Genomic DNA, 25,766 nt, shown 5'->3' with positions numbered 1-25,766 from the left:
GATGATCCTAAAGATGATGCTAAAGTGACCATAGATATGAGGCAGGTGAAGTGCTTAACGTGTACAGAACAGAGTACAGCACGAATGTGTGGTCAGATGTACGTCTCAAGTTTTGCGAGGGGTCAGTAAGACTAGGAGAGTGCGCTATAAAGCCAGCCCATTCCATCCTTTGTGGTTCTTTTGGAATATGTTTTGCCATTCTATTCAGGACCTGTTAAATATATATTATTTATACACATGTCATATATATAATGTCTCTGATACCTTTTGGTTCTGCAGCTTGCAGGTCTTATGAGTTCAGCTGTGCCACTGTTGGGCAGTGTGTGCCTCAGGCCTGGCGCTGCGATGGAGAAACAGATTGTATGGATGGCAGTGATGAGCAGCAATGTGGCGCCCCGTGTGGCTCCGGCCAGGTGCCTTGTGTCAGTGGGGACCAGTGCGTGGAATACCAGCAGCTCTGTGATGGGACCCCACATTGCAGGGATACGTCAGATGAGAGTATCGACAACTGTGGTATGTTAATGTATATACTGTCTATGTTCTAAGCATCAAGAATAAAACCCTAGAGTCAATATGATCAGGCCAAAAAGAGCAGTTTGTCCTACCATCTGTCTACTAGGCTCTACCCGGATACCTCCCTGTTTAGGCAGCTTCCCATGTGACAACCGCACCTGTGTGAACATGTCACAGGTCTGCAATGGTGTCCCAGACTGTCCACGGGGCGAAGATGAGTTGGTGTGTGGTGAGTTCTCATTAGATAAAGAGAAGGCAGGTAAGCCTAGAGTGAGACAAGGAGTGACCATGATGACGCTATGATACAGTCACGGCCAGGCTTTCATTAAAAGATGTCATCAGGACTAAAAAGGACACAAGTTTGATTGTATTAACTCCCCTGTTCTCTTGTATGATCATTAATATATTTGACATCTTGTTCTGTTAAGATAAAACTGTCTCACCAGCACTTCCTGGCAGCAACACCACTGTCACCTGCTCTGAGTTCACCTGTATGGATGGAACCTGTGTGCCTTTTAACGTGGTAAGCTAAACTCCGCCCCAACACACCATCTATATTTTGCAGAAATGATCAAGTACATGAAGATAATCTTTTGTTGCTTTCCTGCTGGTTTGGATAGAAGACAAAAATCTGATACAGCAGTATAAGTTATTTGCATTTTTTAAATGACCAGCATCTGTTTCAAATACACATTTTTACATTTATATTTGAATTAGCTCTTTCTAGTTTTTTCTGTCTCATCTCTTTATCTGCCTCTTCCACCACAACACTCTCCCCTTCATCTCCATTTCATCCTATTCCTCTTTACCTCAAGCCTAAAAATTCCTACGTTATAAGCTAACGCTATGCTAGCTAATATTAGACTATAGTGTCCTAAAAGTCTGTAGTTTTTAAGTACATCCAAAATTTTAATATGAGTTTTACTGCATTCTCACATCACATATGGGTTTACTTGGTAAGTGTGAGTTGCCCACTTTGAAGATTCACTTGAAATTAAGTTTTGGTAACAGCGGAGAATAGCAGCTAACAGGAGCTAACAGCAGCTAACAGGCAAAAACAGCAGCTAATAGCAGCTAACAGGAGCTAACAGCAGCTAATAGCAGCTAACAGGCAAAAACAGCAGCATGTTCTGGCCCCAGCAGAAAATTACAGATTACCATTGCTCATCAATCACAAATGAGCTACTTTGGCTCGTCGACAATGTAAAGGGTAATACACAGAGACGTATCAATGTCAAAGTGTAATAAAGATCAGGTAAATACCGTAGCAGCGACTAGTGTCCGTGGTTCAAGTACCTACTAAGTTTGTAAGCAATCTTGACATAGAACACAAGCATTCAAACTTTTGTAGGCCTTCAGATCTCATCTAGTATAATTTGAGGGGTTGTTGATAACACAGTGATATAAACCATGTGGCGTGAAGTCAGGGAGAGTCCCAGGGCAACACTTCACAGAATCAGTAAACACACTTGGACTTCAGCCCTCCCATGCTCACTTCTTCACAGAAGCCAGATGCTTGTCATGAAAGTATTTTACTTCCTCTGAGGGAGAATATACAAGTGTTTGTTTACTCATAGTCGTTTATCTTATCTACATAATATTTAGTAGGTTTTTCACTCACTTGAAGTGTCATGTTGCCTACAACATGTAATGTGTTTACTTAACGATGTGTGGCTGAACAGGCAACGAAGGGATAGAAGTCCTTGTTTTACACCAGAAAGTTGGGAGAAGTTTCAGTTGCGTTACTACTGAGGTTCTACTTTATTTTCTATTGCATGGCTGCATCATTCAGTCTTGGAATCTGAGGTTATTTGCAGGCCCACATATGAAAGTACACTGCATCTGTTTTTCTCCGTTAATTATACTAAAACTAAGTCAGTTATGTTTTCAAGGAAGGAAGAAAGAAAACGAGAAGTTTCATGTACAGTGAGCCTGCTCTGTTTTTAGGTGTGTAATGGTGTTCCAGACTGCCCAGACTCCTCATTAGGGTCGCTCGGAGACCCCACAGACGAGCAGGGCTGTAAAACCTGGAGCTCCTGGGGCCCTTGGAGTCCTTGCAGCACCACCTGTGGGACGGGCTTCATGAGCCGGGAGAGATCATGCCCTCCAGGGGACCCGCTGCACCACTGCCGGGGTCAGGACATCCAGAGGCAGGAGTGTTTCAATACCACCTGTCCTGGTAAGGACATACACAGAAACTGTAACACACACGTTTGGGAATGCTTTCAGGAAACGTGAGATTCCTATAATTTTGGAACAAGAGGGTTTATTTTTCATAGAAGGCTGGAGGAAAAACTGACGACAAAAATAGAAGCATAAAGGAAAGTCACAGACGCACACATGTCAAAAAGTCTGACTTGTCTTCTGTTCTGGTTCAGCGACTAACCGGAAGGTTGGTGGTTCGATCCCAGGCTCCTCCGCTCTGCATGTCAAATATCCTTGGGCAAGATGCTCTCCGATGCATCCATCAGAGTGTGAATGTGTATGAATGTTAGATAGTAAGCACTTAACAACTTAGAAAACATGCTTGTGTGAATGGGTGTGATTGGGTGAATGAATTAGTTGTATAAAGTGCTTTGAGTGCTCAGATAGAGTAGAAAAACGCTATATAAGAACCGGTCCATTTACCATTCACCATCTTCTCTACAGTTGATGGTCGATGGCTGCCGTGGGGGAGCTGGTCAAACTGTTCCAGTGGTTGTGGTGGAGTTCAGGTCAGAAACAGAGCATGCACACCTCCTCTCTATGGAGGACAGGACTGTTCCCAGCTCCCAGGACCATCTAATCTGTCCATGGAGACCAGTAAGCAGTTTGTAAAGATGAATGTTTTATTGAGCAAAAGTCAAGTATTTTGTTTACGATGGTTTTATTACTTATTATAAAAGTAATTACTGCCCAGAGATGGCTTGTGCTCTCAGAGAGCTTCGCAAACATGTAAAATGTAAAATTTAAAATCAATATTTTTGGAACTCCAAAAATCCCGTATATAAATATGAATAAATATTCCAAGTATAAAAAACGTAGATCTTCTCGAGTGTTGATGGAAGTTGTTTTTATTGCTGATGATGGTGGTTGCTTTATATCCAAATCTGGGCTATTTAAACCAGAAAGGAAGTAATCAGAGTCCAGACTTTCACAATAAGACTCATGGTCAGCTCAGACTTATAAATACTTAAATGCCATGAACTGGTAGTAAATGAGGGAAAGCTAAGGACAATAAGAGATAAATTGGTAAAAAGGAAAGAAAAACGGTACCACGTCCAGTTCTAAAATGAGGAGATTTCCTGTATTCATTTTTGTCTTTCCCTTTTTTTATACCAGGGTGTTTACCCTCGTTACTTTAACCTGCATAACGAAACAGATAACATACGAGAATTTTCGACACTTTTCATTTAGTTACACAGCTTTTCTTACAGTAGGACTTCCTGCTCTGTCTCTGTGCCTCACTGTAGAACCATGTCTGAATGATGGATGTGACAACACCAGCTGTCCCACAGGCTTGGTTAGACACAGCTGTGCTCCCTGCCCACTGTCCTGTGCCCACATCAGCAGTGAGTCCACCTGTGATCCCAGCGCACCCTGCTTCTCAGGTCGGTGCATCCCAGGACACGTGTGGAATGTCCTGTGTGATAAATAAAATGTGGCTTCTTCACCAGTTTAGATTTCAGTCACAAGCTTTTTTCGCTCTAACGTATCAATACTTTCAGGATGCTGGTGCCCAGAGGGGCAGGTGATGAGCCACACACAGCAGTGTGTGTCACCAGAGGAGTGTGTGTGTGAGGTGGCGGGTGTGCGCTACTGGCCGGGCCAGCAGATCAAAGTGGACTGTGAGGTTTGTGTGTGCGAGACAGGAAGGCCACAGAGGTGTCAGCCCAACCCTGACTGCTCCAGTGAGTCGCTGTAGTCAAATCCACAGCTGACGTGTACACACAGACTGCTGTGAAGTCTGAGGAATCTGTTTTGTCACACTTGTAGTTCACTGTGGATGGTCATCATGGTCTGAGTGGGGAGAGTGCTTGGGGCCGTGTGGTGTGCAGAGCGTTCAGTGGTCCTTCCGCAGCCCAAACAACCCCCCCAAACATGGAGATGGTAGGACGTGCAGAGGAATTTACAGGAAGGCTCGCCGGTAAGTCTCCTCCTGCTTTCATTGGTTAGAAACTGTGTACTTTTTCAAGACTTTCAGCACTCGGACCTTTTCCAAACATGGTCACTCTCCATGGGATTGCAATCGTCTGACGTGCGCCTCTGTGAGAATTCATCATTCTTCAACGTGAGCTCAGCAGATGTGCTATCAAGCATTATAAATATTTTGATGAAGAGGTTTTGAACTGCACTAATCACCACTTAATGCCCAAAAAGTAGTCAAAAAATGTATTTAGTTTACTAGACTGCGTGTGTAGCTCATGAGGTCATCCACCAATCAGCTAGATACATGTAACCTTTTCAAAGTTCAAAAAACGGGCGTCAAGGATGAAAGTCCAGTGTTTGCTTTTCTGTCCGGTGTGCTCACTTCTTAGTGTTGGCAGAGTGCAGCAATCCACCAGCTGTTCATGATTATGTCCAAGTAAGAAAAGATGATTAATGTGGGAATAATGTGTCAGTTACTCTGTAATGTGCTGCCACATTGGAACAGGTGCAGGTCGTGAGCGTTATAAAAGTAGCAGCTAAAATATTGTGCACCCTGATCCAAGAATGGAAATGTCTCCCTATATATGGGAATCCAACCGTGTGCCAAGCATTTCTCCCCTGCTGTGAGGAAGTATTTTCTATCAGCTCTGGCTTTGAGGTTAAAAACATGATCGAATCATGATGTCCATCCACCAACGTCTCTGCTGGGTTTCTTTGAAAGAAAATGTCTGTCTTTGTGTCTGTATTACAATCCCACTGTCGGCGTGTGTGTCTGTGTGTGTGCGTGCAGGTGTCAGACAGCCCCCTGTGAGGAGTGTGAGTATCACGGTCAGTCCCACACAGTGGGCGACAGATGGCGGTCAGACCAGTGTCAGCTATGCCGCTGTCTTCCCAACCTCACAGTGCAGTGCTCCCCCTACTGTCCATACGCTGCCACTGGCTGCCCTCAGGTGAGAGGATGTGTGTGGCTGTTGTTCATTTTTGTTGGCAAAAGCTACTAAAAATATTTCCACATTAGTCTTATTGTTATGTTTTAAATGTTGTTCACCTGTCGCCACTTTAGTGTCGTCTACAGACTTTACTGATTAGTGTAACCAATGTTCTTCTTAAGTTTGTGTCCATGTTTTGTGGAACTATAATGGACATTGGCACATTTGTGTATGTGACTGTGTGTAAATGTGTGTTTGTATCTTATTCCATGGAAACACTTGTAGTCATCTCCTGCCTCTGCAACCTTTTCTTGCCTCCACGTAGCTGTGCGTCGTGGCAACTCGAGATGAATGCTTTTTGTTTGTGCAGGGCCAAAGTCTGGTGCCTGGAGAGGGAGACAGGTGTTGCTACTGCCAAGGTAAAATCTGAACAGTTGTTCTCCTGTTTACGCTGATTAAGTTCTTTCCACTTTAATGGTGGTTGAACTTAAACACGAGGAACTGCCCTCCATACTCACTAATGTAGCATCCAAATGTCAGATGACGTAGGGACTAATAATGATAAATGTTAGACGCCGTAATCTCACTTGTGGTGTTTGGAGAGAGAGCATTATTTTTATTTCTTTTTATTAGAAAAAAAACGTCACTCCTGACACGATCGACAGCACAGAAATGTTGTAAAAATGATTTTTAAAGATCTGTTTAAGAAACGTGACGAAGACGGTGCAGCAGTTTATGAGTCAGAAAATCATCCCACAGATTTTATTTTTTAATTTATATGGAGTTAAAAAGTGAACGAGTGCTCTGTGCAGAATCAACCAATTTGTTAGTTTATAGTGTTGCATTCTGGGTAAGTGCTATAATTGGACTGGTAACAAATAATGGCCATGCATTACTTAAAAAAATGACATTAAGATGAAGTTGGGACCCTTGTAGAAACATCATCTGCTGAATGGACCTGTAAGTGAACATCTGGCCAGCAATAAAATTGCATTACTTAGACGACTGTCTCTTGTTTATGGTAGACAATCTTGTGTCAATGAATATTCTCTTACCACTGTTTGTATTCTACACCTGCTAGGTGAAAATGACACAATACTTACAACAATTGGTCCTGTCACTGTGACCTCCAAGCCAGCACAGGTCACTACACCCCTGATTCCCACATACCCTCTTCCTCCTGGAGGTAGGTGCCTTCCTCTACCTGTTGTTAGATATTTAAAGGTTGATCCTGAGACGATCCAGGAGAGCCAGTTTACTTTTATTAATGTTGCTCAGAAATGGTCTGCAGTTCACCCAGAGGCTCAGCTGAGGGCACCCATGAGACATTTACACCTCTTAGAAGACAAACATGTTCGCTTTTGCAAACTCAGTACCAACAGTATGTGTGACCTGAAATAAAAATGAACTTTAATGGAAACTATAAGCTTACATTGTTATACCTGGACAATCTCACGAACAAGTCGGTGAAGTCTTTATAATCTGAGGTGCATCTGTTTTAAATCATGCAAACTTTGTTTATCCTTGTTCCTGTTTAGAGGAATGCTGGTCTCCCCTGGGTGTCCAGTCTCTTCCTGCCTCAAGTTTCAGTGCCTCTTCACAGCAGGCCGGTCACCCCCCTGATGCAGCTCGTCTGCATGCGTGGGACCCTCACAGTGACCTCCAGGTACTCCACACATAATCAGACCCCTGAGCATGTCCACCATCATCCTCTTTTTTCCTTAGACTTCTCATAAATGACAAATGATGCTATTTAGCTATTTATCTTAAAATTCTTCCTGCAGGGCTGGAGTCCAGAACCAGAGGAGTATAAGGACCTACCACAGCGGAGGCCTGACAGCTACACCGGCAACACACAGAGTCCCTACATACAGATAGACCTGCTAAAGCCATACAACATCACTGGTAAACAGGCACACAGTTTACATGCAGTACATGCTGCTTCAGTGTTTTGTGCACTTAGTTTCGTCGCTGTGCTATCCTACAGGTGTGTTGACCCAGGGTGGAGGTGTGTTTGGCACATTTGTGTCCAGCTTCTTCCTCCAGTTCAGCCGGGATGGAAATCAGTGGTACACTCACAAGGAGCTGGTCACTGATGCCCCACCCAGAGCCAAGGTGCAGCAGCAAACCAAAGCGCTTTACTTTAAAGGCTTTATTATTTTTCTTAGTGATTGTTCTCCTCCCAGGTTTTTCTCGGTAATCACGATGATCGAGGAGTGACGGAGAGCAGACTGGACAGGATCGTGTCGGCTCAGTTTGTCCGCCTCTTGCCCCATGACTTCCAGAATGGCATCTATCTTCGCCTTGAGATCATGGGCTGTGGCGATGGTTGGTGGAAAGGATGCTGGTCTTACATACTGGGTTTGTGTGTGTGATTCTAAAATGCAGGCTTTACTTTCATCACCAGGTTCTCGCTGGTTAACATCACCCAGTCCTCCCTCACCAGTCTCCCCAGCAGGTGGCTGCAGAGAGAAAGAGTTCCAATGTGAGAACGGTCGCTGCGTGCCAGCAGGTCCTCTGGGCGTAGTCTGCGATGGCGTCAATGATTGCGGGGACAGTTCGGACGAGACCCACTGTGGTGAGCTGTCCACACCACAGCTCATAGTTTGCTCTTTAATATTTTAGAATAAACATAGACATTCTTACTGAGCACAACTACTCACTGTGTGCAGGTACGCAGCCTTCCACTACAGCCACCAGTCCACGTAGCTGCCCTGCTGGTCAGTTCTCCTGCCCCCCACCAGGGGGCTGCATTGAGGCATGGAAGCGTTGTGATGGAAATCCCCACTGTCCCAGAGGAGAGGATGAAAGTGGATGCCACCCTCATGACAACATTACCGCCCAGTAAGACACGAGGACGCGGATCTTTTTTGTTTAACGTAGAAGCATTGCAGTTGTTTTTAATTCCTCTTCAATACGATCACTACTGTGCAGGCCGTACACACCCCCGCCTGCCCCGCTGAGGACTCCATCTATGGCTGCTGTCACACATCCTGCTGTAAGCCAGTGCATTCATTTAAGTCCCATTATTTGCATTTGGATTTGAGATGTTAAAATACGTACAGCATGAACAGAAACAGTGCTTCATACTCTGATCTTGTCTCTGCAGGACGGTGGCCCGGGATATCACGGTGAGGTTTGTTTTCAGCTGTGTGATTGTTTTTCTTCATTTCTTATGAAGGCTGAATGACTGTAAGGATCATCATATATCACTGTGGCGAGGCGGGGCCTGCGATGCTGCTGCAGGTGAGATAGAGGCACCTGCACAGCATCTGCAATCACGCCTCGGCACTGTAAAAGGCTGCGCTGTTGTCATTGGTTGTTGTTGGTATGTGAGCTGCAGCCGAGGTGTTTAAGTGTACAGCAACCATTAATAAAGATGCTGCAAAGCATGCAAACATCACTGGGTCTGTCGTGGTTTTATCACAGTCACAGGTATCTGCTCCTCTCCGCTTGGACTGGAGGATGGGAGAATCCATTACGGTCAGCTCACCTCGTCCTCCCATCGGGAGAACAACCCTGCCGATGCCGGGCGGCTGAATATAGTCCCAAACATGTGAGACGCTTGTCAAGCCTGAAACAGATCAAACTTCTGTCTTTCAGTGTTAGCACATTGGGTCTTAAGTAAACTTTCAAGTTCTTGTTAACGCTTGAAGGGGAGATGACAAAAGAGAGGTCATCTCCGTGTCATACCATCTTTTGTGCTCACAGCCAGGTGATGGAGCCCGGTTGGAGCCCGTTACCTACAGACCCTCAGCCGTATTTTCAGGTGGATTTCTTGGAGCCCATGTGGGTGTCAGGCGTGGTGACACAGGGCACTGAGCGAATGTGGGGTTCCCTCACCAAATACCGCCTGGCGTTTGCCCTGCACGGCAGCCTTTTCACAGACTTTACTGAGAATGGGAAGCCCGATGGCCCCGCTAAGGTATACTTAACACATTTAAACAGTACCATTAATTATAATTTCAGCACTGTAAAACATGATTACATATTTTTATATGTAATAAAGTGTCTTCTCTGTTGCTGTGCAGGTGTTTGAGGTACGGATGGTGGGCAGGACCCCCGTGACCCGCTGGCTCGGTCGGCTGGTCAGAGCTCGCTACGTGCGCATCATGCCTGCAGAGTACAGGCACACGTTTTACCTGCGCGTGGAGATCCTCGGCTGCCGAGGAGGTCAGGGCATAAACCAAATTATGATAATTATTCCTAATGTTGGCTGTACAACCTTCTCTTACCAGGTTATACTGTTTCTCTTCTTCTGCTTTTGCAGATGAGCTGGTGACCCCCAGCAGTGTGACAACATCTCCCTCTGGTGGTGGGAAAGTGACAGTGCAGCGCTGTGAACCTGGTCAGTTTTTCTGCCAGCACAGTGACGAGTGCATCTCTGTGTCTTTGCTCTGTGATGGTCGACCAGACTGCAAGGATCATTCTGATGAGATCGGCTGTGGTACGGACAGCTTTGATTTTCTGCTCTCTTTAGCTTTCAAAAATCAGCAGTAAACAAAAAACTGTGAAGGCCCTTCCTGCACCCACGCTCACTTTCACTTTCTCATTTCTCATTGTCAGTTTAGCTCATGTGGTTTTATTTTCTTCATCGTTTTTAGGTACAGCTCCAACAAGAGGCTTTCCAGGTCTGCAAAACCAGACCAGCTCTACAGGGAGACCAGGTATCCATGGTGACCACACAACAGGTGCCCCAGGCCTACATACCACCAGGTCTCAGGGCGGACTTCCTGGAGTGCCAACATCAGGAGTCACAGAACCTACTCGATCGCAGAAGATCACAACTGCTGGTAAGTGCGAGTCTACATGTGCTGCTGTGTGACCGATGATGCAGCAGTGGATGAGATCCTGCAGGTAATGTAGGAGAGAAGTGAGAGGAATCGAGAATTAAATCTTTTCCAAATTCAGCTTTCGAATTGACTCTAAGATCTTAACGCTTGTTCTTAAGACATTGCATGAACTAGCTGATCTCCTAACCTCGTATTCTCCCCCAAGATCCTTGAGGTCTGCAGACCAAATGCTTTTGGTTGTCCCAAGGTCCAGACTAGAACACAGAGGAGACCGGGCGTTTGCTGTAACATTGCCATTGCATATCAGATCCTGCCCAACACTGGATACTTTTAAAATCCGTCTAAAGACCCATTTTTATTCTCTGGCTTTTGCTTCATCATGAGTTTGTTACCATTATTCTTTTTATTCTCTTCTAAAACACTGTTCTATTTTTCTTTTATGTCTTCTGCTTTGTCCATTTTATTGTACAGTACTTTGGTCAAAACTTGTTGTTTTTATATCTATATAAATAAATTTGAACTTGAACTACATTTAACCTCAGAGGTCACTGCAGGTCATCCTGGGCTGCATCTCAGCACGCGGTTCGACTCCGGTACGCCCGGTCTTCGATCCACAAAAGGTTGGAAGCTATGCTGTTAGCATTTATGCTAAAACCGCGTCTCTTTACAAGAGACTGTAACCTCTGTGCTCTACTGACTGCCAGCCCCAGTGATCACCACCAGCCCGCGTGATACCGGCTCACCCAGAGTGATTTGCGTGCAGGGCCAGTTTGCGTGCGGATCGTTTGGTTGTGTCGACTCAGCACAAGTGTGCGATGGGATACGGCACTGTTTGGACGGGTCAGACGAGCAGCACTGTGGTGCGCATGAGTAACTTTACAAACACCGTGGACGTAGAGTTGGAGGAGTTATACATCCATATTCACTAAATGTTTTTCATTTTTATCGACTGTGTCAGGCACCACAGCCAGGCCGGCGGTGACTCCGCAGCGGCCCACGGTGCCCAGCCCGTGCTCTCCCAAGCAGTTCTCCTGTGACAGTGGGGAGTGTGTTCACCTGGACCGCAGGTGTGATCTGCAGAAGGACTGCGTAGATGGATCTGATGAAAAAGACTGTGGTAGGCCACACGTGCACCTTACAGTGGTGATGTGACCCAACAGTGAATATTTTTAAGGTTCCCTCTGGTCTCCTTTCTTCCAGTGGACTGCGTCATGTCCCCGTGGACAGCGTGGAGCGCCTGCAGTGTGTCATGTGGTCTTGGCTCCTTGTTCCGGCAGAGGGACATGTTAAGGGAAGCTCTGCCCGGAGGAGCTTGTAGCGGGGATCCATTTGACAGTCGAGCCTGCTTTCCTCAAGCGTGTCCAGGTCTGCCTTCGACCTCCATAATGAGACGCGTGTTTGCCTATTATCCAGTAATAGTTAATGCAACGGCAGCCTTTCTCCTGTTGTAGTTAATGGTCACTGGTCAGAGTGGACAGAGTGGTCGGAATGTGACGCCCGCTGTGGAGGAGGAGTCAGGCAGAGGAACCGGAGCTGCTCGGCGCCGCCCCCTAAGAACGGTGGACGGGACTGCGAGGGGATGACCAGGCAGAGCCAGAGCTGCAACAGCCAGCCCTGCACCAAAGACACGGACACACAGACAGGTCATTGAGATGCAACCAGCCTGAAATGACCGGATCTTCTGATCACCTGCTTGAAACAATAAAAGCATTTGAAATGTCTGCACTGTTATTTAAATGACAGGTTGTGTCCGTGGCATGGTGGTGGTAACAGAGGAAGACTGTCAGGCCGGGAGAGTCGATCCCTGTCCTCCTACTTGCTCACATCTCAGCCTGGACAGAAACTGCACTGCTGAGTGCATTTCGGGTAGGATGCACAGTAGATTTGACTCGAGGCCAGCGTTGGCTTTGCACAGTGCGCAAAGAAATTTCAGTGGTCTTCTAGCCTTTGAGCACAGAGGTTCTGAACATTAATTATGTGTTATTGTGCAAGATTTATCCAAATGTAGCTGACACAGTGATTAAGGCATGAATGATGTCTTTCTCCAGGCTGTCGTTGTCCCTACGGGCTGTACCTTCAACAGGGACGATGTGTGAATTCGAGCCAGTGCGTCTGTCACTGGGATGGCCAAACACTGCATCCGGGACAGGTGGTCCCCAGGGACCAGTGTACCACGTGGTAAGACCCACGCTCAGCTCTTTGTGCCTGGAACAAAAGATGATACTAAATAAACACATCAGTCCAAATTCAGGTTTCTGTTGAATTATGGATTTGTTTGTGTTTGTAATAAAATAGTGAGAATCATAATGAGCAGCACTGGCAGCATCGTTTGCACTGGTTTGTGAGGAATTGCTCACATCTGATTGTTTTATTTATTTTTAACAGGGACAGTGTACAGCAATACACAGTTAGCCGCAGCTAATTTTCAGCCACCTATAAATGCAACAACAAACAAACTGATTAATAGTCAACCTTTTTAGCTCATGTTTAAAAATACTTTATGTATTCTCGATCAAATTGCTTATTCTTACAGTAAGTGCAGAGATGGGCAAGTGACATGTGACAGATCCAGCTGTGTTGCAACCTGTCACTGGTCAGCCTGGTCGTCATGGTCACCTTGTGATGTAACCTGTGGTCTGGGGCTACAACAACGTTACAGGTAAGCTTGTTTAGTTTAATATATGCTTTAAAGCAGCTCAGTCTGTCCCAGGACCTGCCTGCAAACTCTTGCCTCATGAGGACGGGCATCGCTGAGCACCAGGAGGAACCCAGGATCCACTAACAGTGGGTCCAAGCATCCTGGTACTTAATGGCTGTTTGCTAGCATGTAGACGTCTGTGTGTCCCTCTGTGGATATTGTTCACTGACCCACCACCAAACTGATCACGCTGAACGATGTTACAGTCAGCAAACAATGAAGAAGGTGAAGCTGAAAAGCACAGGGCGCCAATTCTGATGATCTATGTCGGGTTACGAAGTGTTGGGCAGTGAGCACAGGGCCCACTAAAGGACGTCAACCTCCAGGCTAACTTCATGAAGGTGGTGACACTGATCCTCTCTGAGCACAAAGCCACTGAAAAATCAGTCAACAAAGATCAGGAGGGAAACCACTCCTGTTTGGAGGAGTTGTTGGTTTCATTATCACAGCAAAGCAGCTGAAACAACAACCCCTCTGCTACTTACCTGACACATCAATGGCCCACAAGTTTAACTGACTTGATGCTGTCCTCTGATTAAAAAGCCTTCCTTTCATGTTTCGACACTGTGTAACACTAACCGCCTGCTTCTGGGATCATACCGTATATTTCTGATGTGAAACATATTACCAGTGTTCAGTTTGTTGGTTGTAAATGCTTATATGTATAATTTATCATTTCTGTATCACTTACTGTTTGGATGTTTGTTTCCTCGCATACTTTAAATAGATTGTGAGGAGTGATTATGCTCTGTGTCCTCAGGTCTCTTCCAGCAGGAGCAGTCAGAGGTCAGCCCTGTCCAGGAGACTCGTCTGAGGCTCAGAGCTGCTCCAGCACATGCTTCCCTGGTATATTACACTCACAGCCTTTACTACTTCTAGACTAGACTATTGCAATTCTCTGTACATGGGCCTCCAATTCTCTCTCCTCCAGCGTTTTTCAGTTAGTTCAAAATGCCACAGCACGCCTCTTAACTGGCACCAGAAGGCATGAGCACATCACCCCAGTTCTAGGCAATCTACACTGGCTCCCTGTTAAATACCGTATCGTGTTTAAAATCCTTCTGTATACTTTGAACATTTTTAATACCTTGGTGCCCAGTTACCTAACAGACCTTCTCGACGTGCATAGCCCCAAGAGAGCGCTCAGATCCTCTAACCAACTGATCTTACTGCAACCAAGGCCCCGACGAAAGACTGGAGGCACCGAGCGTTTGCAATTGCTGCACCTAAACTCTGGAATCATCTTCCAATCGATGTGCGCATGTCAGAATCCATTCAATCATTTAAATCACGCTTAAAAACTCACCTGTTCCATCCAGCTTTTGAATTAGTTTGGACTTCCTCCCAGTCTGCAGTTGTGCTGTCACTGTAACTGTAACTGGTTTACAACTGTTTTTGTTGCTATTTGTTGTAATCCGCTTTGCTGCCTTGTGTGAAGCACTTTGCTGAACACTGTCCTTTTTAAATGTGCAATAGAAATAAATATTGATCTATTGACACGTCCGACACACAGCATGTTACGGTGATTATTGTTGTGTTTTGGGTTTTTATGAGAGAATACAGCTAAGAGCTCAAATTTCTTTTGCACAGAAGTTTAAGTTGTTCTTGTGTAAGTTAGACGAGTTCAAATCAAGCATCGCTGTTCTGTCCACACGTGTGTAAATCTGTTCTGTGCTACATGTACAAAGTTTGAGCAACACAATGCTAAAGGTGATGTAATCCTGCAGCTCAGGAGGGAGTGCAGGTCATCTACTAATTGGAAAGTTGATGCTTTTAATCCCTGGCTGCTCCAGTCTGCATGCAAATGTCCTTGGGCAACTTAGTAACCCCAGGCTGCTCTGTGATGCATCCATCATAGTGTGGCTGTGATAGAAAGTGACCTCTACTCAGGTGCAGTGGAAAGCACTGAATGAGTCCATTACATTACTTTCCCTCCTCTTGTTGTGCAGCGCTACCAGGTGGGACATGGAGTAAGTGGACCGGCTGGTCAGAGTGCAGTAAAACGTGTTTCAATCACGTAGATGATGTGGGGGTGAGGCGACGATTCCGCAGCTGCACGCCGTTTAACCACACGCAGCCCGCCTGCGATGGAGACAGTGAGGAGCAGGAGCCGTGCAACACTGAGCACTGCCCGGGTATGACACATGTAGACACACAAAGACAGGATAGATGGCATCATTCCTGGAAAAAGAGAAAAATGAAAGGCCGTAAAGCTGATGTGTTCTTCTAGTGCCCGGTGGCTGGTCAGCCTGGTCGGCCTGGTCTCAGTGTTCGTCCAGGTGTGACTCTGGTGTCCAGACAAGAGAGCGGTTGTGTAATTCCCCCACACCACAGCATGGAGGTAAAAGCTGTTCTGGGCCTCACATTCAGACACGCGACTGCAACTCTCAGCCCTGCTCAGGTACCGTGTTCGTCCCTGTTACGTTTCGCCACCCCGTCCGCTGAATATCACGTACAAGTCTTGTTGCACTCCTGTTCTCGCAGGCGTGTGTCCAGAGGGCATGACGTATATGACGGTACGAGAGTGCGAGGCTCAAGGGGGCGCGTGTCCACGGGTGTGCTTGGACATGACCTCCACAGAGGTACAGTGTGCCACCACCTGTTACGACGGCTGCTACTGCGCCCCAGGCTTCTACCTGCTCAACAGCAGCTGCGTGCCCCTGGCACAGTGCCCGTGTTACCACCAGGGGGAGATGTACCCAGCTGGCGCCACCCTGCCTGTTGATGCCTGTAATAACTGGTACCTCTCTTTACTCGTGCATCGCATTAAAGAGGAAGATCAAACTGTAGCTCTAACCTTCCATAAATACAGTAATCTATGTGTGAAATCACTTGTCCTTACACTGTGTGTCAAACAGCACATGCACCGATGGAGAAATGCAGTGTGGGACAGCTCCCTGCCCCGGTGAGTGAAAAAGAAACGTGCTGTTGCTGTCTCCCTCTGTCTCTGTGTTTTCTTGCTTAATGGTTTGTGTCTGCCACTTTATTTTCCTTTGTCGTCTCTCGTGTGTGCGTCTGTGTTTCTCAGTGGACTGTGGCTGGAGCAGCTGGACACAGTGGAGTGCCTGCAGCCGGACGTGTGACGTTGGTGTGAGGAGGAGGTATCGTTCAGGAACCGATCCTCCTCCTGCGTTCGGTGGTCGTCCCTGCAAAGGAGACAGGGTTGGGATTGATACCTGCAGCATTGAGCCCTGCTTCGGTGAGAACGACTGAATTAGAAGAAAATATACACTAGTGGTCAAAAGGTTTAGAACAGCCCGATTTTTCAGTTATTCATTACAATTCAAGTCATCCAAGTCCAATGAACAGCTTGAAATGCTACAAAGGTAAGTGTTGAACTGCCAGAGGTAAAAGAAAAAGGTAAGGTTACCCAAAACTGGAAAATAACATACAAGTTAAAATTATACAAAGAGGCCTTTTTCAGGGAACACAGCATGGTTAACAGTTTAAAGCTGCTCTGCAGCAGTGGAGGCTGAGCAGGCCTTGAAAGCTGAGCAGCATCAGCTGAACAGTATTGTACTGCAGAAAGTAGAGTGTTGCTACAGAAATGGCAAGAAAACGGTGATTAACAATGGAAGAGAGACAGACCAACATAACACTTATAAATGCAGGTCTGTGCTACAGAGAGACTGCAAAGAAAGTCAAGATGTCAGTGAGTCCAGTTTCCTTCAGCATCAAAGGCTCAGAAGCTGACAGGAAGAGATCTGCAGACAAAGACACGAGTGAGCCAGAGGACAAGTTTCAAGCAGCTTAATAGTGGTCGTAGTAAGAAAGAGAAGACTTTGAGCTGCAGGTTTGACAGGACGAGTTGCAGCAAGAAAGCCAGACGTCAGAATAAGACAAAGAGGCTTGCCTGGGCCATGAAACACTGCCACTGGACTACTGAAGACTGGAAGAAGGTATCATTGACTGATGGATCAACATGCAGGATCCATGCTTTCATTTCACAGTGCAATCAGACATCAAACTGCATCATTTTCAATAAAAAGCTGGAAAAATTGTGGTGTTCTGAAACTTTTGACCAATAATGTATATGTTCTAAAATTTGAAAAAAAAACTGAAATGAAACCTTTTAAGATGAAAAACTTTAAGCTGTGATTCGTCTGAAGGTTTAAAGGAGCCGTGGAGTCCATGGTCAGAGTGTTCAGTGACGTGTGGAGGAGGATACAGGACTCGAACCCGCGGACCCATACGGATTCACGGCACCACGCAGCAGTTCAGCACCTGCAACCTGCAGCCTTGTGGTAACACAGGAACAGCCTACATCATAATAATAACACAACGCTGGTGTCTGTGTGGATGCAGCGGCTGCAACAAGTGTCTGTGATGGAGGAAGAGAGGCTCCGGTGATCTTCTCAGCTGTTCTCACTCTCCCTTGAGATCCGATACAGTGCATTTACCATACAGACAGTGATGCAGCTGCTTTCCATTACATCACACAGTCATGGTTAGACTCACTCTGAGTAGCTACAATCCTACAGTCTCAGCCTATTTGCACACTTTGTTTGGTCTTTGTTTATTCACAAGCAGAAGTCACTACTGCTGACATCGTTCACCTTTCTGCAGCTACTTCTCACAAGAACCGAGCGAGGTCCACTTCCCACAACAAACTCACAGAGTTAGCACGAGTCACTTGCAGGTGTTTCTCGAGTTTGTGACTCGTGTGATTTGAGTTGCTACAATCTGATGACTTGTTTAAACTTTATTGTAACTTATGTCTAGTATGGCAGCATGGCACACAGTGCAAAAGCATTTAACCTCTTCTTCATTTCTTAATTTTTTGCATATTTGTGACACTTAAATGTTTAAATTTCATTCAGTATTGGACATACCAGAGGAAATAGAAAATGCAGTATTTAAATGATTATTTCAGAGCCATCCAAACCCAGCTGCCAAGGCGTCCGTTTCGTATTTACTCAGGAGATCTTTGCCTAACTTTAAAATCGTTCTGAATTATTTGTCACAAATATGCAACATCTGAGACATCAGAAAGGGCTAAATACTGTGTCGTGGCACTGTATGGCGTTTCCTTTTATCTGTTGGTGCTGATACAGTTTGGTAACAGAGCCCTGAGTCACATCGCTCATGGGTTGAATTTCCATGGCTGTTGTGTTAAAACTCAGATATTATGACAGTTACATTCTAATTCATACGCTCACCGTTTCGCCCACTTTTCATCCCTTCAAACTGGTGTTTTTGGTTATGCTGTAGGGGTTTTTACTGGTCTTTTCTCTGACTCTGTTGCTGTGCTAGATGAAGGGAAGAAGTGTCCTCCGGGCCAGGAGTGGATGCAGTGTATGATGGGAGCAGTGTCGTGCATGGACCTCACATTGGATCTCAGCAGGAACTGTACTCCGGGATGCCGGTGTCCACAAGGGACTGTCCAGCAGGTGAATGGGTGACAGGAATACACACACACATAAACAGATGGTTTGGGTACGACCTCTTTGCTCACGGGCTCCTACGTTCCCAGGACGGTGTGTGTGTGAGCGAGTCTGACTGTCGCTGTGATGTAGGCGGAGAGCAGTACAACCCGGGAGACACCGTGCCCTTAGACTGCAGTAACTGGTAAGTAAAGCTGGCTTGCTTCAGCAGATATATGAGCCGTGACAAACTGTGGAGATATAAAGTGGATTAAACACAAATGTGTGTCAAATATTTCAGTACCTGTGAAGGAGGAAGGCTGGTGACCTGTTCCCGTTTTAGCTGCAATGGTATGTATTTACAGTGCGATGATGTCTTTCGTCTTTTATAACGTGATTTACACTGATTTTGCCTGATTTTACCGCACAAACCAAACAGTTGATGGCCAGTGGTCAGCATGGACTCCCTGGGGTCATTGTTCGGTGTCTTGTGGAGCAGGCCTTCAGTCTCGGTACCGGTTCTGCTCCAGCCCCCGGCCCTCTGGCAGTGGCCTGCCTTGTACGGGCCCTCACCATGAGGACCAAGTCTGCATCATCGCCCCGTGTGACCGTGGGTTACTTTTCTGTCCCTGTGCATTGACTAATAGTCTGAGCAAACGTGAAGTTTCATTTGTCTGGCTTTGAATCAGTTACTAGGAAAGTGACGCCTCCCTGTCGTACAGTAGGATGCAGTAAACTCACAGTAAAGTGTCCACACTGGCACTTTAAAGTTTTGAAGGGGTTCTTGCATTTATGTTGATCTGCTCAGCTTACTAACCTTTATTTGCTCTCTTCATGTTTTTTAATGTGATGCGTTGGCTTTTTCCAGGTGATGGTGGCTGGGGTCAGTGGAGTCATTGGACGGAGTGTACCAAGTCTTGTGGTGGGGGGGTCCGAAGCAGAAGGAGAAATTGTGACAGTCCCAGTCCAGAGGGGGAGGGGAATTACTGTGAGGGGCTGGGAAGTAAAGTCACATCCTGTAACACCGAGCACTGTCCAGGTGCGTTTGTATTACTAGCATGTGCTGTCTGCTAACTACACTGAGTACAGCGCGGTAGATTCTGTATTACTGAGGGTTGTCATTCCTCAGTGGCTCACTATGGGATTGGCCTGTCTGCTGATCGCAACGACCATGTCGGGCAGAGCCACGTACCATTAAGTGGCTGCGACGCAGGCATTGTTCAAACGCCTCTTTGTGCTTCAAGCATATCTTGACCTGCAATATAGGCTAGCTATTATAGCTGTCCATAGATATGAGTGCTAACGCTAACTTGTCTGTCATTGTTACTTGGCTTCATCCTGACCTTGAGTCTTCGCCATGCACCGTGGTGTTCTACCACTTAGCTGTACGCTGAGATGGTTTCTTTTTACGATTATGCACATCAGCCGACATCTTCTTTGCTGTAGTTAGCATACAAGCTAACACAGACAGTCCTCCTGAGATATACTGAGTAGAAACACACACCAGGTTTACTTGTGTTGCCTAAGGCTAGAACATGCCCAGCTCACGATTGAAGGCGTTGGTTTATGTGGGCACTGGATGAGGATGACAATGAGGTCAGACCCCAGAGAAATCTTCATCCTCTACGCTGAGGCTGCCGAGCCTAACAATGAACGGTTCCTGGTGTGCACCAGCACCTGTTCCCAGCATAGATAGAATATGTATTTAGTTCAAAATTCCCAAACAAATCAAGCCCCGGCCAGCCCCCGTAAGCCCACCAGGCCAGGAGGGGAGGGTGGGCTGGCCATGGAATGACCGAACTCTACAGCAGCTCCACTGGGACAGTTCTTGTAGCCTGTCGGTCAGCAGGTCAGAAAGAAGATGCTACCCTGGCAATCTCCTTCGTTCCCACAGGTGAAAAAGCTGCATGGTCCCCATTCATCAGCCCACATGCTACATTCCTAAGTGTGTTGCACATGATAACCTCCTCCCACTTTTGACTTTGCCCTATGTTAGCTCTTTTGGTGGAGTAAATATCTCAGAAGATACAAATTCAGGAGGAGGTTTGATTTTCAGAGCGTGTGTCACGTCCTTTGGCGGCCCGCCTCTGAGCCCTCAGAGCTTTTGTACGTTGCACCAAAGTGGTCATAGCAAGGCATTTGTTTAGCTACGTATTTAGACCGCTGGCTAATTCTAATTTGGTCAGACCAAGAAACTACAACACAAGGATCTGTTGTCCTTGAAGCATCTTACCATACTAAGGCTTCATCATAAACACAAAAGTGTTTCTCTAGGAGAACTTTAAGTCGTGTGTTCTCAGAGTGAGATGTCTCACAGCCCACCTTGTTGGGTCAAAGGGCGACGAGGTGCTTATCTTAAATAATAACTGTGAAGTAATGCAAACTCAAGTGTGATTGGATCAGCCCAGCGTGGTCGTGCATGAGACACATCCCTCTAAGGAATACGCAGGGAGATGCTTCCTATATTAGCCATCTCAATCATGCTACTCTGAGAACCAGGGTTATGTAAGTAACCCAAAGTCCTGTATGCTTGTGTTTTCAGTGGCACCATGTTCCCAGGTCCCAGGAACAGTGTTCAGCAGCTGTGGGCCATCCTGCCCTCGCTCCTGTGATGACCTTACTGTGAGTATCACTAGTGTGACTCCTGTCTGTCACTCGATGTATTTCATGCTTCTTATCCACAACCAGGTTCTGGAGGGTGTCATCAAAACAAGCTCAGTCCTCCCTCTCCTCAGCACCTCCTCCAGGTTTTCCAGGGTGATGCTGAGGTGAAATAATTTATCAACCATGCCCTGGGTCATGGTGGGAACTGCCTCATGAAAGTTCTCCTCCTGTTTAAGCCTTTGAAAAAAAACATTCTGCCACTTGTATCTACAGTCTTATCCTTTCAGCCACTACCCACAGTATTGTACTGATAACTAAGTCCTTAACAGACTGGTACCAATCCACCTGTCAGCCTCCCACTTTGATCTGGTTCCACAGAGTGGACATCCACCCTTTTCTGACTTATGTCAGACGTGGATGTGCCTATTCTCACACTCATTACTGGGGATTAATAAAAGTCCTAATTCCCCCCCCCCCCCCCCCCCTCTCTCTCAGCACTGTGAGTGGCACTGTGAGCCAGGATGCTACTGTACAGAGGGAAAAGTCATGTCTGCTAATGGGACCGTCTGTTTAGAGAAGGAAGATTGTCCCTGCCTGGACCTTAACACCGGACGACGACTGGAACCTGGAGACACCATTGAAGCCATTGATGGATGCAACAACTGGTCAGAATTATACAAACACAAGAAGCACACGTAACACATGTAAAACACATTAGGATACACAAAGATAACCAGTTAGAAAGGAAACCTGAAGATCCTTCTGTTCCTTTGTTCTTTAGCACCTGCGAAGGTGGGAAATTCAACTGTACTCGAAACCCTTGTCCAGGTAAGTAAAGCCAGCTTTCAGTTTCAGTCAGATCATCTTAATAGTGTTAATATGTAGGACGATGTAGACAATGGCTATGTCTTGCAGTGGGTATAAAATAGCACAGATAGTTGTTACATCCAATTTAGTGTCAGGTGGCTGGTGTGAGTGGTCAGAGTGGACCCCCTGCTCCAGGACCTGTGGAGCAGAGTCGGTGACCCGATACAGAAGCTGCAGCTGTCCTGAGCCAGAGGCCGGAGGAGAGCCGTGCTCTGGTGAGCAGGAACTGCACAGTGGGGTTGGAGTTCAGATCCACAGGCAGCCCTGCCCTGTCGTTACTTTCTGTCCAGGTGAGATGATAATGTCTCATGGAAAGACACATTCGCACAGTTTGTAAATGTTCTGGATGCGTGTGGCTGAAACTACTTGCCTTTGGGCTGAAGGTCAGAGGTCAGAGGTCACGTTTTCTGAAAATCTTGTGAATGCAATGACTCAAGATGGAAGTCAGCTAGGATTTTTGATTTTATAGCATTTATACAGATTTCTGTGTCATGCTGAAAAATGACCTACTGTTATTGCACTTTTCTCTCTCACTGAGATATTACAGTTTTGTTTTGCTACTGTTGTTAATCACTGTGCATTTGTCTCTTACTTATAGCCTCGACCGTTTCAAATATTTTCAAATATTAATATTTTAATTTGTGTCGGTTTTCTTTTTGGTTTTCTGGTTCCAGCTACAGATTCTCAGTTACATCAGAGTAGTTGTACCTCTTCTTCTTCTCATTGCCGTACTGTGTCTTTAGTTCATGGCTCGTGGAGTCCCTGGTCCATGTGGTCAGAGTGTGATGGATGCACAGGATCGTCGACTCGGACCAGAGAGTGTAACAGTCCTCCTGCTAGATTCGGCGGTCTGCCGTGTCTGGGAGAGGGGAGGCAGAGCCGCCCTTGCAGTGAAAATCTCACCATCTGCTCAGGTTAGCATAGCTGTGGGTTTCATTCACTTTGACCGTAGAACTGCATAAACACTGTTCCACTTTTAAAAAACGATGTGGATGGTAATTCTATTCAAACCTTGTTCTCAGACTGTGGTGGAGGCCAGGAAGAATGGCCTTGTGGGAAGCCCTGTCCTCGCTCCTGTTCAGATCTCCATGGTGACACAGAGTGCTTGGACTCCCCCGAGTGTAACGCGACCTGTGGTTGTCCTGGTGACACGGTGCTGCAGGACGGAGTGTGTGTGGTGAGACAGGAGTGTCGCTGCAAATACCACAACAGCTCTGCTAATGGTTTGATCCTAATTTTGCTAACTTGTAAATATCAGCGTGTTAGACTGTGAACATTTTACTCCACTCAGTGTGATCATTTGCTCTGATCGGTCTATTTTTGTGCAGATTCAAGCAATGCATCGTGGCTATGGCCCGGTGGATCTGATTGGCTGTTTGCAAATCCAGGAGAGAAAATTATCAGTGACTGCAAAAACTGGTAAGCAGCTGATTCTTATTTTGGTTTAATTCACTCTTAATGTTCGAATAGCAAAAAAAAATGCCACATAATGTTTTTTCCCGACCTAATCTCAGCTCGTGTGAGGCTGGCGTTCTGCAGTGTCAGTCTGTCCCCGGCTGCCATGTCGACGGTGGCTGGAGCCAATGGGGAGCCTGGACTGAATGCTCTCTTTCATGTGGCGGTGGAGTCAAGTTCAGAAGGCGCCTGTGTGATAATCCGTCTCCGCAGAGTGGCGGAAGAGGCTGCCTGGGTGATGCTGAGCAGCAGAGAGACTGCAACACGCACCTGTGCACAGGTAGTCATGACGGGCTCATCTAGGTTTTTTACACTACCATCTGCATTGTTACATGTGTGATGTCTGTCTGTATTGTGTCTCCAGAGTCAGTGGGCCCGTGGTTGCCGTGGTCTCAGTGGTCCGAGTGCTCGGTCAGCTGCGGTGGAGGGCAGCAGTACCGCTCTCGTCTCTGCAGCCTTCCAGCGTGCAGCGGTCGTCAGAGCAAGATCTGCAACACCCACGTCTGCCTCGGTGAGCGTCTGCTTCCTGTGCAGTATTTGTAGCCATGCTGCAAAGTTATATTTACACTGCTCCAGTTGGAGGACTGTTTAATTAGTGTCTTTAACTGCTGTTGCTGCGTGGGCTTCATGTCGCTCTGCAGAGGTGGGCTGCCCTCCTGGCAGGCTGTACAGGGAGTGTGAACGAGGAGAAGGTTGTCCTTTCAGCTGCGCTCAGGTCAGCGGCAGGGAGGGATGCTACGCTGACGGCTGCGAGGAAGGCTGCCACTGTCCCGTGCACACCTACCAGCACCGTGGACTCTGCTTGTCGGTGGGTTCAGAGTAACTTCAGTAGTAGACATGTGACGTTTTAAAAGTGCAGCACAGAAAATGAAGAGCATGATGATGCACCACTGAGAAGATCATTTCAAACTGATGCAGTTTCTTCTCTTTAGAGGGTGTTTGTGCTTGGTGTGTTTCAGGAGTGTCCATGTCTGGTGGATAAAGAGCTGCTGGCCTCTCTGCAGAGCGTCTCTGTGACACCAGTCGCATCCCTGCTGTTTCATAACATCTCAGAGGATATGGAGCTCCAGTCTGGAGATACGTTTGTCCATGACTGCAGCGCCTGGTAAGCAGAGAACTTTGGGAATAATATTACAATTTAAAAAAAAAAACATATTTTAAATAACTACTTCCAAAGTAGTCGTGACATCCCGTTCAGGTGGGGGCAGCTATCAAAGTGGGAGAGGTGGGCTGCACCGTGGACACGTCGAAGTATCCATGGAAATCACTGCAAAGCCGTTATCACAGGAATGACACCGTTGTCATTTGAGATGGACTGAGTTGAGAGCAAAATTTTATGGCCTCATTCAGATCTGACTGAGTCATTAATTCTGAACAGTTGATGCTGGTTTTATACAAACCTGCTGATATCCAGACAGCCCATTCTTCAGGGCAGGCCTTTCTTCTTATTAGCAAAGATAACGCCAAAGCACAGGATGGATGCATTCCAGCACTGTGGCCCTGTAATAAAGACTTCCAGTGTCAAACTGGCCTGTCCACAGTCCACCGGTCCCACTTTGAGAACATCTACCACAGTGTACAGCTACAACCTGAACTGGTGCGCAGCTACAATCCTGTACTGAGTAAGAAATGGAAAACATTTGTTGTTGTGACACAGTGGGAGCGATGCCAACTGTGTCATACGTATAAAACAGTGTAAAACTGCTGTTATATGGAAAATCACCACCAGTCTACCCCTTTTGTTCCCCGTAGCGAGTGTGTGCACGGCAGGTGGAACTGTTCTCTGGAGCACTGTCCTGTACACGGTGCTTTGTCTTCCTGGGGCCCCTGGAGCCCTTGCTCACTATCCTGCGGTGGTTTGGGGCTCAAAACCCGCTCTAGAGGTTGCACACAGCCCGCCCCGGCCCGTGGAGGGAGAGACTGCCAGGGGCCACGGAGGGAAACGACCTACTGCCAGGCCCCTGACTGTCCAGGTACTTTGGAGAGATTCTGTAGAACACGTGTAATATGTGTATTTCAGGGATGAAGGTCAGATTCATGAAAAGCTGCTTTTCCCCTCCAGCTACTGTTGTTCCAACAGAAGAACCAGCCACACCGGGTAGGTTCACTTTTCTGTGCACTCATTTGACTCTGTTCCTTTGGTTGCCATTTTCTTGTATTTGTGCATGCTGTTTAGGCTTTTCTTATCTTAAATATCCTCTCTGTATTTCATCATCTTTCCGTTTCCATCTCCTCAGAGGAGGACTCTGGGTTCTCTCCCTGGTCGCCGTGGAGTCCTTGCACAAAGACCTGCACCGACGCTCTCAGCCCGGCCCTGAAGTCCCGCCATCGACAGTGTGTGACACCAGCCTGTTCTGGAAGCTCTCACCAAGAGAAGGCATGCAACTTGCCCCAGTGTCCAGGTACACCACGCCCA

The 25,766-nt window shown here is 46.7% G+C and overlaps 1 protein-coding gene across 1 annotated transcript in view; it reads left to right on the top strand.

Annotated features, from left to right (window-relative positions):
• LOC309714893 (SCO-spondin-like) overlaps window positions 1-25,766 on the top strand; it is a 101,163-nt gene that overhangs the window by 30,401 nt on the left and 44,996 nt on the right. Inside the window, exons 33-90 of the mRNA XM_082547621.1 lie at window positions 280-513; window positions 620-742; window positions 942-1,036; window positions 2,461-2,692; window positions 3,163-3,315; window positions 3,966-4,103; window positions 4,221-4,403; window positions 4,489-4,639; window positions 5,432-5,591; window positions 5,941-5,989; window positions 6,652-6,756; window positions 7,109-7,236; window positions 7,355-7,475; window positions 7,558-7,685; window positions 7,757-7,898; window positions 7,978-8,148; window positions 8,243-8,414; window positions 8,505-8,568; window positions 8,680-8,701; window positions 9,006-9,126; window positions 9,282-9,495; window positions 9,602-9,743; window positions 9,841-10,017; window positions 10,175-10,363; window positions 10,918-10,983; window positions 11,068-11,223; window positions 11,322-11,480; window positions 11,564-11,728; window positions 11,815-12,006; window positions 12,107-12,229; window positions 12,412-12,541; window positions 12,897-13,022; window positions 13,822-13,907; window positions 15,011-15,196; window positions 15,292-15,462; window positions 15,546-15,801; window positions 15,920-15,966; window positions 16,090-16,260; window positions 17,171-17,305; window positions 18,315-18,451; window positions 18,535-18,629; window positions 18,726-18,775; window positions 18,864-19,034; window positions 19,293-19,463; window positions 20,967-21,046; window positions 21,524-21,693; window positions 21,810-21,856; window positions 21,985-22,185; window positions 22,639-22,809; window positions 22,918-23,118; window positions 23,224-23,314; window positions 23,410-23,630; window positions 23,715-23,861; window positions 23,992-24,158; window positions 24,310-24,455; window positions 25,103-25,323; window positions 25,413-25,448; window positions 25,588-25,752. Coding sequence (XP_082403747.1) covers window positions 280-513; window positions 620-742; window positions 942-1,036; window positions 2,461-2,692; window positions 3,163-3,315; window positions 3,966-4,103; window positions 4,221-4,403; window positions 4,489-4,639; window positions 5,432-5,591; window positions 5,941-5,989; window positions 6,652-6,756; window positions 7,109-7,236; window positions 7,355-7,475; window positions 7,558-7,685; window positions 7,757-7,898; window positions 7,978-8,148; window positions 8,243-8,414; window positions 8,505-8,568; window positions 8,680-8,701; window positions 9,006-9,126; window positions 9,282-9,495; window positions 9,602-9,743; window positions 9,841-10,017; window positions 10,175-10,363; window positions 10,918-10,983; window positions 11,068-11,223; window positions 11,322-11,480; window positions 11,564-11,728; window positions 11,815-12,006; window positions 12,107-12,229; window positions 12,412-12,541; window positions 12,897-13,022; window positions 13,822-13,907; window positions 15,011-15,196; window positions 15,292-15,462; window positions 15,546-15,801; window positions 15,920-15,966; window positions 16,090-16,260; window positions 17,171-17,305; window positions 18,315-18,451; window positions 18,535-18,629; window positions 18,726-18,775; window positions 18,864-19,034; window positions 19,293-19,463; window positions 20,967-21,046; window positions 21,524-21,693; window positions 21,810-21,856; window positions 21,985-22,185; window positions 22,639-22,809; window positions 22,918-23,118; window positions 23,224-23,314; window positions 23,410-23,630; window positions 23,715-23,861; window positions 23,992-24,158; window positions 24,310-24,455; window positions 25,103-25,323; window positions 25,413-25,448; window positions 25,588-25,752 — 8,271 coding nt within the window. The remainder of the gene's footprint in view (window positions 1-279; window positions 514-619; window positions 743-941; window positions 1,037-2,460; window positions 2,693-3,162; window positions 3,316-3,965; window positions 4,104-4,220; window positions 4,404-4,488; window positions 4,640-5,431; window positions 5,592-5,940; window positions 5,990-6,651; window positions 6,757-7,108; window positions 7,237-7,354; window positions 7,476-7,557; window positions 7,686-7,756; window positions 7,899-7,977; window positions 8,149-8,242; window positions 8,415-8,504; window positions 8,569-8,679; window positions 8,702-9,005; window positions 9,127-9,281; window positions 9,496-9,601; window positions 9,744-9,840; window positions 10,018-10,174; window positions 10,364-10,917; window positions 10,984-11,067; window positions 11,224-11,321; window positions 11,481-11,563; window positions 11,729-11,814; window positions 12,007-12,106; window positions 12,230-12,411; window positions 12,542-12,896; window positions 13,023-13,821; window positions 13,908-15,010; window positions 15,197-15,291; window positions 15,463-15,545; window positions 15,802-15,919; window positions 15,967-16,089; window positions 16,261-17,170; window positions 17,306-18,314; window positions 18,452-18,534; window positions 18,630-18,725; window positions 18,776-18,863; window positions 19,035-19,292; window positions 19,464-20,966; window positions 21,047-21,523; window positions 21,694-21,809; window positions 21,857-21,984; window positions 22,186-22,638; window positions 22,810-22,917; window positions 23,119-23,223; window positions 23,315-23,409; window positions 23,631-23,714; window positions 23,862-23,991; window positions 24,159-24,309; window positions 24,456-25,102; window positions 25,324-25,412; window positions 25,449-25,587; window positions 25,753-25,766) is intronic.

This window comes from Aulonocara stuartgranti (assembly GCF_965226115.1).
Source record: "Aulonocara stuartgranti genome assembly, chromosome: 9".
NCBI lineage: Eukaryota > Metazoa > Chordata > Actinopteri > Cichliformes > Cichlidae > Aulonocara > Aulonocara stuartgranti.
This window is presented reverse-complemented; position numbering and strand designations above follow the sequence as displayed.